We start from the raw sequence: 19099 nt of genomic DNA, 5'->3' as shown, positions 1-19099 counted from the left end.
TCTTTGTGAAGACCGAAGTTTGGCAATTAAACCTTACTGGGAAGGCCCATCTTCCTTCTGCTTTGAACTGTGAGAGATTCAGAAGCACTGGTAAAGGAATTGCTGGCAATCCTCCTGATGCAGGTTGCCAGACGGTGAAAACAAGTGAGCGGGACTCCAGTGTAGGGTGGCTGAGTTCTGCGAAGGATGACCATTTCCAAAGCACCCAATGACCAGACATGGGAGTGGCAAAATCCTTCAACAGCACGTTTCCATGGTGAAATGATGCTAATTAAATCCTTCAGTACCAAGTTGCCAGGTTGGAGTAGTGATGGGTGAGTGTCTGGGGTGATTACAGAGTACCCGTGCAGCTGGTTGAACCAAAAGGATCCTGTCTCTAGAAATCAAATTCCTTTGTTTGCATGCTGGAAGCTGGATCAAAACTGAAGGTTCCTCCTTGAGCAGTTTCAGGAATCAAGCTGGGATCCTCATCAATCTGGAGAAAAAAAAATTAAAACCAGATATCAGTGCACCTGTGGGGTGGGGAGGGAGGCATTGTCAATTAGTGACTGTAGACTTACATCATCTCCTGAAAGTACTGATCAATAATCTCAAATGCCAGTTTGTAGATGTCTTCATTTCATGGTGCTGGAGGTTCTCTATCTTCTCCAAACCTGAAGAACCACAAAAAAAGTTTTCACATGCACACAGTTCTTCTGGCAAGTTTCACCACGGACACCCTGTCTGACGCAACTCTAAATGTATAACTTTTCTGTCATGAACAAAATCTTTGTCAAGAAATGCTGGGGAAAACCGGCTCTTATTTCTTATAAAACAATATTCAAGTACACCTTTCAAAGCAGTGGGACGCGGAGTAGTATCATCCCTGCATCAGGTCCTGCACCACCCTTGGGGGCTGTGATGCGTTTTTAGGATGCTGTTGCACAGGGAACTCTTACACACCCACACCGTTCAACCCACAGCTACTGGGAAACAACCTAAGTAACCTAGACAAATACCATATCACACACTGGCCAAACAAAAGATATGTTGCATGTTGGTGAACTTGCCGTTCAACATCAAAGTATTTGCAATTTTAAGTCTATATGTGCACGTGGTCACGACTGATGGTTGGTGACGTACTTTATTGCTAATTAAACGTCTTGCTCTGCAAGTCAGCGGGTGATGTCAGTCCCAGCAAAACAGCACGATGACGAACAGACCGCGTGAAACAAATGTTGCAACATCAGATCATGAAATTACTGAGTGTTCATATGAAAGTGATGGCTCAGCACTCATTCAGATCAGATGGACCTGCGAGAAGACACACCGTTTTAACCCAGATGTCCGTACGAGTCGAAACACCACCACTGCTACCATGCTGTGTTTACAGGCTGCCTGATTCTAAACGCATTTCTTACTTTGGAATAAATCAGAATACCTTATTTTTAGGAGCTTCAGGATTTTCTACTACACGTGTTACGCGAGCGTCACCTGGTTCAGTGCTCCGTACAGAGGGAAGACAGACGCTTCGCTCTCAACTCCTTTAATTTTTGAAGAGAATGTCAGTCAGATCTGTACAGTGTTGGCTGTCTGTACTGGAAGATGTACTGTTAACTTGGTTATAACTGCTAATGCACACGTGAAACTCTCCACAATACTGTTTTAACCCGGCTGTGTGAACACGTAGCTGAAACTCCACTATGACACTGTTCTTATAGACTGCCTGAACACACAGATATATTTGAGACTTTTCACAGTTGCTGCATTGATGACAACACTTGTGCATGTGCACAAAACTGTCTCTCTCACAAACATTGTTTTTAATAGCCTGCACTTACGACTACTCGATATGGACCCACAGCACATCTTCACACCGTGGAGAGTGGCTGCTGAAGTTTCAGACATCGAAAATAACAGCTATCGATTTAAAAACAAGTCATGACAACATGACGCTTATGAAAACTTTGCAATTAATCCACAGCTCTGCTAATGTTATGGGTCTGCCGCACCTTGACGATTTAGCCAGTGTATGCCAACTTGTGAAAAATCTGGTGAATGCGCTGGCTGCGTCGACTAAGTTGTGCAGCTGTCACACCATGAAGATTCAGCCAGGGTGTGCAATTTCAAGTATGGCAAATTAAATCAGCTTACACCTTTGTTATTTGATAAAAAAAAAAAAGAAAAAAGTTTCACATTTCTCATCTTTCATGACTTATTTGCAAGAAAATGTCTGATGCAACAGTTTATTCCAACATAAAAGGCTCTGACACACAATTTGTTGTGAATTAAGAGACACGCAGGCTCCACGTATTATGATAACTCCAAGCTGTCGTAAACATCTGGGGCTCACCCATGCCTGTCAGTCAAGTTTAGAGAAAGAGGTTCCTGGAAGTGTTACGCTGTGTCCCAAAACTGATCTCAAATGTATGATATCCTAAGCTACTGCTGCACATATCATTGGTGGACATTTTGGACATCCACAATGATACATCTGGTGGAGTCAGTCATGACAGTCACACTGGGTGATTTATTTAAATTAAAAATTAAATAAAACCCTCAGTAGTGAGATACAGACCTCCACACTCCTCAATGATCTCAGCAATGGTGCTAGCTTCATCTCCAGCCATGATGAGAATGTTTTTCAGACCATCCAGGACAACCTGCACCACCTGGGAGTCCTTCACTGACAAGAGATTACAGAAGGGAGGAATGACGTGCTGCTCCACCAGGAACTCCACCTGTAAGATCAAACACCCGCACACAAATACTCTGTTACAACACAGATGGTTCAGTGTTTGAGATCTTATCGTGACATCATTTGCAGTCATCTTCATAACTACACAAAACAACAAGAAAGTTCTGCCCTCTGAAGAAATGCAACAGTGAGAGAAACTTAAATTATAGACAATTGTTGACATTCAAAACAGGAATTCATCACGTCTTCCATTATGCACCTCATAAGGCCTGAAGCTAATGATTACGATATTTTTCTCCCCTTCATATGAAATACAGCTTCATTGCTGCTACACTGGAAATTAAGATTTTTTTTTTGCCTTGTTTGTTAGCAGGATGACACTGTACTCAAACCACAGATTAACTAAGTCAACATGACCCGTACTATCAGAATTTCCAGGAGCGGAAGCTTGGCGACAGGCTTCTGCCGTGGTGCTATCGTGTCATCACTGCGTCGCTAATCTCTGTACCGAATTGTGTATCAAAATTACAAGGCTAAATTATTGAGCAAAGTTAGCAGATGCTACATGTTAACACGTCACTGACTTCAAATTATTGTGTTCATAGCATCCAGCCACTGTACAGCTGACCACAAATTACAATGATCTGTTTTTGGAACAGTGTGAAGGATTTTATAAAACTGGATACAACGCAGCTTCAGATTTTTCCGTCCGTGCACACACAGCCCAGCTCACCTGGTCTTTCCTCCCACTGATGGTGAGGTTACTGATTGCCCACGCTGCCTCCTTCTGAGTGCCAAAATCACCCTGTGGAGAGACAGGCTGTCACCAACATGTACCCACAGCAGCAGCTCTCTGCCTCAGCACAGCACCAAGACGCACACCAGATCTAGACCACTTTCTCCACTGGCAATTAATTTATTGCGAGTTGTTTCACTGGCTGCAAAATTCTCCCCTGGAATTTGTTCCCATCCTATCACACAGACATGTTTACCTTGGCCATTTGGTGAATGATCATAGGAATCAGTCCAGCATCGATCACAGCTTGGACTTGTTGCTGGTTCCCGGCTGTAATGTTGGACAGGAACCAAACTGCTTCCTACGAATAGACAAAACACAAACTGAAGTTGGCAGTTACTATAAAACGGAAGCGCACTCGCAGTAATGAAAGCATTGTGGTTTCAAAGAAGTACTGCAATAAGAATCCTCTCTTCAACAAGACTGTCTAAAATCCACCCACATTAAAAACATACATCTACTTAAGTAATGCTATGAGAATAACACCTTGTTGATCTTTTCTTTAGGGTGTGTTAGCAGGTTGGGAAAGTGAGAAAGGACATCACAGTTGAGGACAACCTGTGTCTGCTCGTCTGTCCCCGTCACAATGTTTCCAACTGCTCTCAGAGCTGCTGTCTGGATGATGGAAAAGCAAAGAACAAAACACTTCAAATGAAAGCGCTCAGTTCCCCAAGGGTGAAAATGAGAAACAGTCACTTTACTGACAGGCTGCAATTACTTGATAAGTTAACGTATTCATAGCTAATGTATTCCAGTATATTCTGTACATATATTCTAATTTTGAACAGCAATTTAAACACATTTGTATCATACATCGCTGTAGCAGGGGAAAAAATATCTACAATCAATCATATTGTATTTGTGACATTAGTAGAACACTATTCCTGAAATTTCCAAATGTAAACCTCCAAAAATCAAATATGAGGGAGTTTTGTGAATTAGCATTATATATTAAGAGTAAGAAAGATCTTTTCAGACGTATAGGATTACAACTTAAAACATTATTCAAGAAAGACAACAAACTGGACATTCAATTAATCATAAACCAATCAACATTAGATTCTTGCAATTATCCCAGCCACAGAGTGCAAACAGGGACATTAAAATAGATTCTCTTCATACTTCTGTCCATCTTTGTCCTGCAAATGAGCATTTTTGAGAAACACTATGGCCAAAATCTTCATATAGGCCTTATAGAGCAGCTCTCCCTGCTAATGCCAATAGCTCTGACTCTCCGGAATGTGCTTCACAATACATACATTTTAATATCAGACCCAACTACAGTATCCTTTATTCTGAAAGCATAACTGACACTGAAGCTAACAATTTACAGGCATAAGCTAAAACTTTAACAGATTTTATCAGGATGATTTTTTTTTAAAATCAATGGCCAAAATACATTTTATCAATCACCCTTGACATAGTACATTTAACATGCACTACTAAATGAAGCTGAATTAAAAGGTATTTGAAATGTTACACAATTAACAAGGTTGCATAGTGCTTCAATGATTCCTAACTTATGACAAAGGAATACTATAGATAGCATGGTCTCATTTGATATTTCTAACATGTTATTTGTGCTCTTTTTTCAATATACAGACGCAAGTCCTATATCAGCCCTTGAGGTCCACTGGTGCCAGTGCTGATTCCCGGATTCTGTAACATGAAGCATGAGTGTCTAACTCTGTCTCGGATGGGACGGCTACTCCATCGCAGGTTACCCCCCCCCCAGGCTGGACTGAGGCTGTGCAGATTAGGCATCTTATCCAATAACACAGACATGTAGCATAACTGGGGATCATGTCCATGTCTACATATTGGTAGCCCAACTCCTACACTACGAGGAGTATTAGAAAAGTATCCGACCTTATTTAAAAAAAAACCAAAAAAAAAAACATATGGATTTGAATCACGTGCATGCGTGAGCCAACCTTGAACCTTCATGAGCATGCGTGATTTTTTTCACGCCTGTCAGTTGCATCATTCGCCTGTGAGCAGGCTTTGAGTGAGGAGTGGTCCACCCCCTCGGCGGATTTTCATTGTCAGGGAAATGGCTGAGAGACTGCTGCTTTGCTTGATCAAATTTTTTTTAGAAACTGAGGCACATCCATGTGGACACCATTTGAGAAATTCAGGTGGTTTTTGGTGAAAATTTTATGGGCTTCAAAGACATTAAGGGATGTTACTGTCGCTTTAAGGACGGCCCACAGCAGCTGTGGGGCACGCTGCGCTCCAGCTGCCATCGACAGGCTGAACGACCATTTCATTTCTAAACGGATGGCTCTGTGGATCCGTGACCATCGTGTGCACTTTCTCTGGTTATCACAAGAGCTGGACATCACCCATTTTCCTGCAGATTTCACTTTTAACAAGAGATTTTGTCATGGAAAGCCGAGCGGACGCTTCGCGCGTCATGATGGATTCGCTGCTGGACCGACACAAACCACCTCCATTTTGGTCTCACAGGACGGCTTTGAGATGGCATTCAGACAGCTGTCGGTGGTTTTTCAGTCGAGTGATTATCCAAGAAATTGTGGATGAGCCTGGACATGTTCTGTGACGCTTCATCACGGTGTTGCTTTGCGCGTCGCACATCTGTCTCAATTTGCCGAAAAAGTGCTGATGTCCACGTCTTTTCACAATTCCTGTGCTAGTCCAGACGACGTCCCGGATAAAACACAGCGTCCAGTTTGGAAATGAACGGCACATTCCACTGTTATGAGGAGTTTTTGTCATGGAAAGGAGCGGAGGAAAGAACACCTCCGTTTCAGAGTGCCAGAAGGACAAGCTGGGACATGCCTTTCAGTGCTTACCAGTCGAGTGAGTATCAGAGAAATTGTGGAGAGGTGGACATGTCCCAGCTTGTCCTTCTGGCACTCCGAAACGGAGATGTTCTTTGTCTCGCTTGCTGTCGTGACGCGCGAAGCGTCCGCTCATTTCCATGACAAAATCTCCTCGTAACAGTGGAATGTGCCGTTCATTTCCAAACTGGACGCTGTGTTTTATCCGGGAGGTTGTCTGGACTAGCACAGGAATTGTGAAAAGACGTGGACATCAGCACTTTTTCGGCAAATTGAGACAGACGCGCAAAGCAACGCCGTGATGAAGCGTCACAGAACATGTTCTGGCATGTCCAGGCACATCCACAATTTCTTGGGTAATCACTCGACTGAAAAACCACTGACAGCTGTCTGAATGCCATCTCAAAGCCGACCTGTGAGACCAAAACAGAAGTGGTTTTGTGTCGGTCCAGCAGCGAATCCATCATGACGCGCGAAGTGTCCGCTCGGCTTTCCACGACAAAATCTCTTGTTAAAAGTGAAATCTGCAGGAAAATGGGTGATGTCCAGCTCTTGTGATAACCAGAGAAAGTGCACACGATGGTCACGGATCCACAGAGCCATTCGTTTAGAAATGAAATGGTCGTTCAGCCTGTCGATGGCAGCTGGAGCGCGGCGCACCCCACAGCTGCTGTGGGCCATCCTTAAAGGGACAGTAACATCCCTTAATGTCTTTGAAGCCCACAAAATTTTCACCAAAAACCACCTGAATTTCTCGAATGGTGTCCACATAGATGTGCCTCACAGTTTAAAAAAAAAAAAAAAAATTGATCAAGCAAAGCAGCAGTCTCTCAGCCATTTCCCTGACAATGAAAATCCGCCGAGGGGGTGGACCACTCCTCACTCAAAGCCTGCTCACAGGCGAATGATGCAACCGACAGGCGTGAAAAAAATCACGGATGCGCATGAAGGTTCAAGGCTGGCTCATGCAAGCACACGTGATTCAAATCCATATGTTTTTTTTTTTTAAATAAGGTTGAATACTTTTCTAATAGACCTCGTACATGATGTGTTTTTAGTGCCAACATTTTCTCTCTCTCTTATTTATTTATTTTTAAATCATGCACAACATTTTTGCAGAGTACTGATTCATAAAGCCATCTGAAAAGTCTGACCTGAACTTTCACCTCCTGGTGGCTGAGGAGAGGCACAAGAAATGGAACGACACCTGAATCAATGACCATCTGGATCTGCTCGTTACCACCATCCGTCAGATAGGACAGGGCCCACACTGTGTCGACTAGGATCTAAACCAAGAACCACAAAAAGCTGGTAACACTAACATGGAACAATGATGCTTCTGCTGTTTACAAAGACAATTCCAACAGCACAGTTATTGTGTGTGTAACATAAATATGTGCAAAAGGAAAATGACTGCAAGTAAGCTATAGCTGTTATACTTACATTTATATCCGTGTGGTATATTAGCACACAAAGGGCCGGCAAAATCTGTGGAAAAGGAAAAGTAGATGGTAAGTGGGCTGGATGTAGGCAGAGGGGAAAAAAAAAACAAAACAAAAAAACAGCAAGGATAAAGGAGAAAAACAGGGCAGAATGGACAAATCTGTTGTAATCACACTTCCAATGTCCCCAAATAGCTTTTGAGTTAAGAATTTCCCAGGGTGATGAGGCTAATTTAGCTCTTAAAGAAGCACTGCAACAATCCTACATGACTCAGCCAGAAATTGAATTCCATTCTAAATAGGGCTGCAGCTACCAATTATTTTAGTAATCAAGTATTCTGGTGATTAATCGAGTAATTGGCAAAAAAGTACTTTTGTGTTTTTAAACAACATCAATAGCCCAGGGCTCTCACTAAAGGGGCTTTCACATTGGCGTATTCGTAGAGATGCTCATTGCAGCGTTGCGTTTCATTTAAACACGCGCGTACTCAGCCTTTAACAGTGTTCGTTCATACTTGCAGCTGCGTGTGTTCGCGTTTTAATGTGTGCACAGTCGCGTGTGCCATGCTGCACTACTGCATGGTGTTGTGCGGCTTAAAAATAGTCATGTAACATTATTATTATTATTTTTAGCGAGTGTGCGTTTATTTTAGAGTCACAGCTCTTTTCAGCTTTGATCAGACTGATCGATCAGGGCGTTTGATGAGCGCACCGACATGCAGCGAGTGCGCGTTTATTTTAAAGAGTCACAGCTCTGATCAGACACACAGAGAGAGAGAGACAGAGAGAGAGAGATTATGAAACGATGCGATACAGTGAAACAGTCCTCATATAATGAGTCCACTATGATAAAGTAAAGCAATGATGTTGCAGTTTTTATAGCTCCTGAAGAACAACAGGGAGATGTGAAGTGGCGTACAGTACCGTGTTGAAGCGTGGGCAGGCTCACAATATCAGACAGTAGCACGGCGCTGGGTGTACTCGCGTGAAGGCTCCATGCTGTGCTGTATGCCGAAGAAAATTAAACCGGTTTAATTTCTTCCATCCTACGCACGTAGCCCTCAACATACTGCTGCGTATTGAGAAAAAACTCCACATGAAGTGGGCGGAGAACTGCTCATTACAGCATAGATGATACGCTGTAATGAGCAGCTCTACGAATACGCCACTGTGAAAGCCCCTTAAGCAATGGCACAATGTCGCTGTGCCAAAGTGTTGACATTTTGCTGAAATGGCGATGGGATGTGGCTTTGTTTTGTTTTCTCCAAGTTGTAAAATGTAACCATTTTTAAGTTTGTTTGGCTTTTTGTTTTTTTGTTTTATATAAAGGTTGGTGAATTGGGTCACTGTAATTTTTTTATCCCTCTTTCTTTGCAATTCAACAGATGCATTTCAGCTGGAGGTTGAACATGCAAGCCTTGCAGTCAGTTTTTTAAATTATTTTATTTAAGTTACTGTTTGTGAAGCGTTCTGTGTTGCTTCCCCCCCCCCAAAAAAGAAAATTAAAATGCGAAACACAGAAGACAGACTGGACTTCTGCTGTTTGTCAGTGTAGCTGGGGACGGAGCTGTGACTCGCAGAGAGACAGCAGCCGGCCGCCAGTTCAGTAGTCACTCCCCACGTCAAGCAGACCGTGTGTTTCGCTTTAAATGCACAGTAAGTCTATTTCAGATGATCAGAGTGGACCGTCTTTCTCTTTAAAGGCTTTATTTTACTCTGTGTCACGTTGGAAAGTTGTAGCTATCATTGCTAATTTGATTAGCTGTTATTCTCTAGTCGTCTTCTGTTTTTTTTTTTTTTTCCTGGGGACATTGCAGCACCACACAGGCCTGGCACATGTACTGCAACGTTTAATGAAGCTTCAAGGCACAGAATTTGCCTCAAACATTTGTTGTAACCGAATTATTCGAGTTACTTGATTAATCCTTTCAGCCCTTATTCTAAATGACCAATGGCATACAAAAATGCTGTTTGTACCTCCTGCACAGTCTCCATGGGCGGTGGCGGGTCCTTGTTGCGACAGAGGTTAACAATGACCCAAGTGACGTTGCGGAGAAAAGTGATGGGGATTGAGGGGTTGATGAAAGAAAGAAGCGGCTTGACCACACCGAGAGAGATTACATAATCCCTGCACTGTGGACCATCACCTGGTTATGCAGGAAGCAGAAGTTAATACAACTCTCAGATGCAGTATCACACAAGCCAATGAGAAAGTTCTCACCGATAATGTTTCCCAGAGCCCAGACAGCCTGTTCACAGACGTTATGATGGGGAGAGTGCAGCAGTCGCAGGAAGAGAGGCACTGCATCTGGATACATACAAGTCTACAAGTTAGCAAATTGCCCAGTCATATTCAAAAGCAACTTACTAAGAACAGTAATATATGGTATACTTCATAATACAGCTGTCAAGTTAAATTTCTGTACCAAGTACAGGCACCTTGGAGATGGAGGACACACTTCTCATAGTAAAATTATGTCTTATAACCAAGCATGAGATTTTTGAGACATACAATCAAAATTTTTAGCTCATCTTTGGTTTTGCACCCATCTTTATTAAAAACACTGGGGGTACCTGACAATTAATAACGGCACTGAACGCTGTACAACCGTATGTTGTACCATGCTGTTGTAATAATGGTATTACACGTTTAAAATGTTAAACCTGTGCTTCAGTGAGTGATACTATGCTGTTGTGAACTCCAATCCTTTCAGGCAGCTGTTACTTAGGCTGTGTCCCCCAAAGTGGAGGGAAGCTAAGAGCGATTGCCACTGTTGAATAAAAACCCTTTAGCTTGCACTATTGTGTAGAACTTTAGCTCAGTGATTAATGTGTGTACTCTCAGCAGGGCAGAATCTGAATAAAAAAACACTTCACTTATTAAAATTGCTTCAGCTCTCGACTACTTTATAGAGTGTCAACTCAAATGCTATTTTCAGGTCACACCTAATACAATATGCATTATTGTACGGTGTTCCTAATAAAATGTCCTTCATATTGTTGTTTTTATAAAATTAACAGAAAAACAGTATGAATACCTTAAAAGTCTGACAATTTAACATTGTGGAATCATGGTGAGACACACAACTGCAATGTCCTTAAGGAAAAGTCACAAAATTTCATGAAGAAAGGATAAGCAGTACTTTGGTTGTGTGAAATACAAGAATTACATCCTCAGAAAGCACAGTTACATTCTGTCTGGAAAACACTGAAAATGTTGAATACTGAAAATCTGAGAAAATGGGGCAAATGGGGAAAAAAAAGTGTTAACTTTAACAGTTCTAAAATGTAGTAGTGGCATTAAAAATGTATTTTTTTTTTCTAAATGTTTATATAATCTAAAATAAAGTTATTGGTTTAACCCTTTTTTTCCACTTTTGAGTGGATTTACACAGTAAGGGTCAAACTGACTTGCTACATAATCAACGCCATTTTTGTCTTTTTCCTCTAACCACTGCCATCTAAACTTGTTCATCACACTGTTGTCACAAGGCAGGCCATCCCCTCTTCAAAAGTGTGAAATCTGCCATTATCTTTTGGATTTTTTTCATCCCAGAACTTCAGAAAGCCTGTATACAGAAGACCCATAAAACGCAGATTTAGCAGGCTAGACTTTGCATCATTTTCATTGGCTGTCTGACGAAGGGCAGGTTGCCCAAAACATTATGTCTTATTAAATAAAGCTTTTTTTGTATTAGAGCGCTGTGGTTGTGCGGATCATTCAGTTTCTACCTTTGGTATAATTTTTCTTGGTCCAGCACGCCTTTTTATGCATTTTGGATGTGCGTGTCTTCTCTGCATTTCTTAGAGTTTGCATTGAGACAATTTGAAGTTTTGTGAAACAAGATCAAAGACTTACCATGTTGTTAGCTTTTCTGAATAAATGACGATTCAAAAAAAAAGTTGGGTCGCTCGTTTGGGTCAAACCAGCTTAATTTTTTTGATGAACTTCAAATCATCTCGCACAGCAGGACAATGTTTCATCCATTTGTCTTACAATTTCAGCGCAGTGCGCAGCTCACGGTAAAATCAGAATGTCATCTCTCTTTCGCTGCTTTGTGGACATGCAGCGGCACGTAACATTAATCCTTCAGTCTTGGATCATGATGTGAAAATGTCAAAGTTAATATCCACTGTGGCGTCTCAGAGATGTTTTTACAAACACAAACTTCATGAAGACAGATTACGTGAAACAATTCTGAGTATAATGGCGGCTTGCAAAACATTACCGCCACCAACTGTTTGGGAATGAACTGAATGAATGGATTCTGACGTATGTTATCAAAAATAACCCGGAAATGTTCACCACGAGTAAAAATCCGGTTTCCCGAAAATTTCTGGCAAACTTTCATCACTGAAAACACTGTTGATGTTTTACTTTTTCTACATTCTGATTAAGCTACAAACCAGATGACAGATGGACCGAGTCTCCCCAGACATCAGTGCTCTGTGTTTGACATAAAAAAAAAGTTTGTTTTGTTTTTGCTTCAAGAAGACTATTCACCGCTTTATCGATATTGTTTATTAGCATTTTAATTTCTGTGCTAGTACACAGTATTGCACAACTGTATCACCAATAAACAGAATGTTAACTGTAGTGAATTCATCAAGAAAACATGGAGCTGTAGACATGACTGTGCATTACTGAGTGTAGGAAAATAACTCCAATAAATGTGTTCACAACCAGTTCGTACATAATTGCACATGTAACATGGGGTTTGGGGGGGTAGAGTTAACTTACTGGATTTAACCACAGCCTGAGTCTGTGCTGAAGTCCCAGAGGCAATGTTGGTCAGGGCCCAAGCTGCCTCAAACTGGAGAGAAGGGCTAGAGGAGATAGAAAACTTAACATTTAAACAGGTTAAATGGAATAAAGCAAACAGTTTTAATTCATGTAGTGGGAATGGGGGAGGAATGACTACAACACATGATAAATGTTGCTGGGTTTTCTACGACATTCTTACTGTGACACACCAAGCAGCTGTACACAGCATTTGTCAGTTTGTGCTTCTAAAGTGGTGAAAAGCAATTTGCCTCATTCTTTGAATTACATCATGAGTTTTCCAATCAATGAATTTTTCTTATGAAAGGCTTTTTTTAAACATATGAAAGAAAAAGAGAGAAAAAAAAAACTTGCACGTGTGGTGATCAAGATATAGACAACTCAGTTGGTTGGACATAACTGCCTGGAAACTGCAGCTGTTCATGAAAGGAAACTGGAGAAAAATGTGAGTTCTATTTTATGGCAAGCCCAAAAATTTCAAAGTCACAGTAGCAAATAATCTTACAAAATTTTGGCAACACACAAAACACTCGACCTAGTTAAGATAATACAGGTGACAATCTTTGATTCAGAGTTTAAACACAAGGGAATAAAATAGCCTTTTTGAATACTGGAGGTATTCAGCCAAAATATAAAGTAACTAGTGTGTTTCCCGTGGGGATCCACAAACTCTAGATTGGGTAGTGTAAATAAAATAGGTAGCTGACATTTTGCAAGGGTGATAATAAATTAAGCAAAGGTTGCATAATGAGTTGGAATGGTGTGTGAGTCCAGAATGTTTTTAGAAATTTAAACCTCAACAGTTTTTAGAAGAACTAAATCCTTTTATTTCTTATTAATTATGTAATTTTTTTATGCTGATTTACTGTCTTAATGTATTTATAAATTGTTTAGGTTCTTGTTATCATATACACACTATTATCATCATTATTTTATTATTACTTTTATTTTGTCATTTGATTTTTAAATGGACCACAATGGAAATAAGGGTTTTCACTTTGTATCCACGTATTTTTAACGTATTTACAATTAAATTATGTTCTTACATTGAACTTACTAAATAAAACCATGCAAGCAACCACTCACGCTTTTAATATAAAGATGATTTACCGCACCCTGCTGGAATGGCGTACAAGTCTAGAATGTAGTTAGCAACGTCCACTGTTGTTAGCTATTATACATAGCTTCTCCAAAAATATTAGTCCTATCAATGTTCCGTTTTGGTGGCCTTCATCTGACCCAAAATACATAAGCATACCAAAGGGCAAATGTCAGTTCTCCCCCAGTCTCTCTGTGATCAAAGTTATATGCACGCTTGCATGCACAGAGAGCTTTTTGTCTTTTCCGCATTCTGCCCCAAGCAGGTGCTTCTAATTTTAAACATACAAAAACAGAGATGGTGGCAGAAGAGGAATGCAATACACTCAGTCTAAGTACCAGCAACATGACACTTAACTAAATTGACTAAACCGGTGGTGTCAAAAGTATTCCAGAAAGATCAGAGGTAGTGGGTAGTTCAATGTCAGCTGTGTAAAGGCCCAATGCTCGTTTGTGCTCAAGGAGACTGTGGAGCATATAGTACAGTGGTGTCCAAAGTATTCTAGAAAGGGCCAAGAGGGTGCAGGTTTTCTTTGCAGCCACTGACTCCAGCAGGTGATTTCACTGATGAACTCATGCAATTTGCTTAAAGTGATGTTAATTAGTGAAATCACCTGCTGGAGTCAGTGGTTGGAAAGAAAACCTGCACCCTCTTGGCCCTTTCTGGAATACTTTGGACACCACTGAACTACACCAATTGAACTACAAAAAACACAATAAGATCAATAACACTAACAACACTTTTAAACTAACATGAACCACAACATTTAAAACCTCAAAAACCCAAACTCTCATGGTGTATTGCAGCACAACATCTATTGTTCAATGGCTAGCTAACTCCATTTTCACAGCATTCATTCTTGACCCAAAATATATAAGCATACTAAACAGGAAATGTAAGCTCTCCCTGGTTTCTGCGTGATCAAAGCCATACACATGCGCGCGCACACACACACACACACAAACTTGGCTATTACAATATAGATAACTGCCTCAAGACTAAATCAATGCTTCAGATCACAGTTACATTTAAAAAGGGAGTGTGAAGCTGAAGCTTTGGAAGTGAATCAGTTCTGATCGATGAACACAAGAAGAGCGAATAAAAATACCACTGTAATGTGTTCAGTGCAGAGTCTCTGCTTTCCACCCCGTCTGTTACCCACGCAGTATCAAGCATTTACAGAACAACCAAGAAAAGAGCTTTGCAACACAGATGCAAATCAAGCACGGATGAGATCCCCAATGTGGTTTTAGCTTAGATCCAGACAGTCACCAGAGGCCATTAATAGAAGGTTTGGAATGATGAATTACCATTCAGACTGTCCACACACAGGGAAATAATGATGGAACAATGTTGTAATTCTTTCATTAATGGGCCAACTGAAACCTCTTAGCATTCCACTGATGCCACCTTTGTCCCCCACCCACACCTGTGTAGACCAAACGTTAAATGGTTCACTAACTGAACAACATATACACGAGCATATGCATATACGAGTACATGATCATCTTTAGAACTCCAGTGTTGCATCACGTGACATGACCATCTGTTTCATTTAGCATTTTTAGCCAGCAATGTCCAGCATCCTTAAGAATAAACAATAGATTTTCTACAGTAAACTTATTACCCAAATATTTTTTGGAATGTCTGAAGACACTGTATGGCCAACAACTCACTGTACTCACAGTGTGTACTATAGCATATACATGTAGGGAGAAATTAGTTACCCCACAGAGCTCTGCCGGTGTCGGTTTAAAGGGGGTTAACGTAACACTATGTGGTGTGGGTTGCCATGGTAAAATACTTACAATGTTAAGTTCACCTACCCCAGCTATTCATTCTCTCCACATAAGTGAACACAAGGTCCTGGGAATTTGGCAACTTGGAGACAGGAATGCTGTTGTATTTGGCTTGGGCTGGACTGAGACAACCAGCTAACAGCCCCATGCTCCTCCACACATTTGTAGCAGATAGAAACCTCATTGTCCACACTGTACATGTGTCAGCAACCTAGCCGACAACCCAACAGCCTGTAGTGTTATAACATACAACAACTGTCAAAATGTCTTGTAAGTGGACTTACTTGTCATCCCTTTCCAGACATTTGACTAAAATGGGCAGGATCCCAGACTTTATCAAGTCATCAATGGGGGGGTTCCTGTCACTTGAGAGCAGTTTTCTGGCAAAACAGCAGGTTACAAAATGTAAAGAACTTTATATACAAAAGCAGATGATATCTTGAGAATATTCAATCCCTCACCTGGCAGCCTGTACAGCACTGAGCTGGATAACTGCGTTGTCACTGGTAGCATTCTGGTGATGAGAAAAGGCAACCAAAGTAAATATTAAAAGTACACAAAGAGCCAGCTGCAGCAGGCTTTTTGCATTTTAAAGAATGAATGCTGGACTTACTTGTAAGATGGCATCAAGTGTGACATTTTGCTGCATGGAAAGAAATATGGCTATTAGCACTGAGTTTGACAAACTCAGACAAACAAAAATACATATCACTCCTGAAGCTGATGGCAGATACAATTCCCTGTGATAAGCTAACAAAAGTGCTCAGAGCACAATATCCCCTGCTAGTAAAAATGCTGCTTTGGTACAAGTGTTTGCTACATTCTGATAACATTTCAAGGTATGTGACAGATGATTTCAGAACACCAGACAGCAACTCATGAAACTGGCAGTGTCTAGGTTTGTTAATCAATAGCCGTAACTCTGCCAAAATGTGTCAATCTTGTACAATATTACAATATGTGTATTATCAACCTATAACAAGGACTTGTACCAAGTTTCAAGAAATTCCTCAAAAAAATGTGAGGGGGTTGATTTCAGAATGTTTATACCCTTTTTGGGACGGACGGACATCACCACAACATAATCCCCCTTCCAGCCTTCAGCCAGCAGGGGATAAAAATAGGGTGTATGCAGCTCTCTTAAATCATCAGGATGATAATAAAAAAAAGTTCCTTAGGCTGCTCCCTTGTTTGCGCTCGGGGTCGCTACAGCAAATCCAAGGTGGATCTGCATGTTGAATTGGCACAGGTTTTACGCCGGATGCCCTTCCTGACGCAACTCCACATTGCATGGAGAAATGTGGCAGGGGTGGGATTTGAACCCGGAGCCTTCTGAACTGAAACCAAGCGCATTAACCACTTGGCCACAGATTTTTATTAAAGATGCATTTTGTACAGTACAATTTTTCATGTGCATTGTAAAGTTCAACAAATAATAATTGCAGTACCTATCCTTTTAAGGTTAAAATATAAAAAGGTGATGATCGATTATGATGGATTTCAGGGACACATGCCAATTCATCATTTAAACATGATAATAATCAAGAGCTGTAGCCAGAAGTCTAGTATGAACCAATTTATCTTACTCCCTCAAGAATAAAACAGTTTTCTAAAGCCACATTTACAGTTTACATGTGCCAAGTTCAAACTGGGTCAAATCAATTTGAATCCAAGTGGGATAAGTGTAGTTTAGCCACATAATAGTGGACAAACTGATCATGATAGCTGGCATGGTTATAGTCTCACTGGCTGTGGAGAGCCACAGCACACATACCTAAATGTAACCATGGCATCAGCGCTGTAGTTACAGCTTCTTTACCATGTAATCAGAATCAGCGCAAAAGCCTCCATTCACACCAGAATTTTTTTTTTTTAACATTGTAAATTTTGACACTTACCGTATTTTCCAGAGTACAAGTCCCACGGTTTTTTCTGTATTACTAGTTGTTTAATTTGGGATTTTTGAGCATTGCTCAAGTGTATGTTTTGTTCTTGCCATTCATTATTTTATTATAAGAGTTTATTTTGTTTAGTGCTTTGATTCATGGGAAAGTCCAACATAAAAAAAAAATTGACAAAATTGCAAGGCCTCCCAAACTAGTAAGAAACAAAAAAAAACAAAAAAAAAAACAAAACATAAAACAAAACATAAAACCATGACATACTCCAGAAAATAGGGCAAATCATGTTAACAATACCATGTGCACTTGAACCAGCTTCTGGTACTCAGTGGACTTGGGAAGAATACCATATTCAGCTGGCATTGTACAATATTTCTAACTGAGCCACGCCCACCTAAAATCGGAGACAAATTCACTGGACACATTTACACTGCACTTATTTCCCCCCCACTGAACCACACAGTTCAGACAGGGGACTTAAATATCTGGAGCGTTAAACGGCCCTATGTCTTTTGGTGTTGGAAGCTAACGCTACTAAAAAAAGGACTTAAAGTTATACCACAAAGAGATATGGTTGAAGGAAGCAGCATGGACAGGGTGGCACACACTGACCTTGTGTTTGATTAGTACTGTGCATTTTTATCCTCACCAGTGCTACTGCGGCCATGCAAACCCAAATAAAGATTGCAGTAACTAATTAAAATGCATAACTTATTGCCTACTCTGCAGATCATTCATCATCATTTCTTTAATTACATTTCTACTGAAGGACAAATTAATGGCTTTTAGAAAGCCATACATTTTGACTGTATATTACTATACACTGCCCACATACATTATTTAAAGAAAGTGAAATGAGGCAATAAAACTGACTGTTATGCATTCTTAGCTGCAGAGTTCTTCATCTAACAGCTAAAATCTTGATTATCCTGGACATTTTGCTTCCCTAATCCCTAAAATCCTCTGTTTGCCAGACAGAATTAAAGGATCATTGTTAACCCCAAAAATTTATACATCTTAGCATTAGTGATATCTAACCATGGAGACAGCTTGGGTTTGTCTGCCAGGATAACATTTCTGCTGTCAACCACAATACAATAGAGTGCTTCAGGAGAGGAAGCTTTGCTCTTTGAGAGACTTGGTATTTCCCTACAGTGCTTTGACAATCTCAATTAGGTGGATTCTTTTCAACTGTTCTGACACATTAAGGATAAGAAAATTTTTAAATCAAATATTGTCAATACCACTTCCCTTTTCAGTTCAGCTCTAAAAATCTATTTTATTGCATATTTCTCTCTCTCTCTCTCTCTCTCTCTCTCTCTCTCTCTCTCTCTCTCTCTATATATATATACACACACACATATACATACACACTCGTATATATAGCTAGTTGTCTGATACACACTAACACAAGGTAATGGCCACCGCTTAATTGAGAATGTGTGTTTCAGCTGAAGCAATTCAACATCTATAAAGAGAATGAGCAGACTGTGTTGAACCCAGGATCTTCTTGCTGTGAAGCATGATTGGCCATCACAGTGCCACCAGCCTGCAGCTTATCTGTAGGCAGTTAGTCAAGACAGAAGTTGCTTGTTGCCTCCCAACTGCTTCCAAGTCTGTGCCGTGTTCTTGTGCATGACTTTATAAAGTGACACACGAGAATCAAGAGTAACAAGATCCTCAGCAGCGCTGTTCTTCAGTCGCACAGTGCTGTGAACATTTTTATTTGAATGGCATTTTCCTTCTCAAATTACAAATAATTGTGCTTTATTTGAGACGACTAATAGCAACGTCATGA

At 40.6% G+C, this 19099-nt stretch overlaps 1 protein-coding gene across 1 annotated transcript in view; it reads right to left on the bottom strand.

Annotated features, from left to right (window-relative positions):
* Positions 1–377: 377 nt before the first annotated feature.
* Positions 378–19099, bottom strand: part of LOC117524188 (importin subunit alpha-4-like) — a 31286-nt gene continuing 12564 nt past the window's right edge. The window contains 15 exon segments of the mRNA XM_034185950.1: positions 378–475; positions 561–621; positions 624–653; positions 2558–2720; positions 3411–3482; positions 3670–3774; positions 3960–4088; positions 7432–7563; positions 7721–7765; positions 9697–9866; positions 9941–10027; positions 12461–12546; positions 15685–15780; positions 15862–15914; positions 16014–16043. Of these exon segments, the coding sequence (XP_034041841.1) occupies positions 454–475; positions 561–621; positions 624–653; positions 2558–2720; positions 3411–3482; positions 3670–3774; positions 3960–4088; positions 7432–7563; positions 7721–7765; positions 9697–9866; positions 9941–10027; positions 12461–12546; positions 15685–15780; positions 15862–15914; positions 16014–16043 (1281 nt within the window). The 3' untranslated portion in view covers positions 378–453.

This window comes from Thalassophryne amazonica, chromosome 14, assembly GCF_902500255.1.
Source record: "Thalassophryne amazonica chromosome 14, fThaAma1.1, whole genome shotgun sequence".
In the NCBI taxonomy this organism is placed as follows: Eukaryota; Metazoa; Chordata; class Actinopteri; order Batrachoidiformes; family Batrachoididae; genus Thalassophryne; species Thalassophryne amazonica.
Note: the sequence above shows the minus strand (reverse complement) of the source record. Positions and strands in the feature narration are given on the sequence as shown.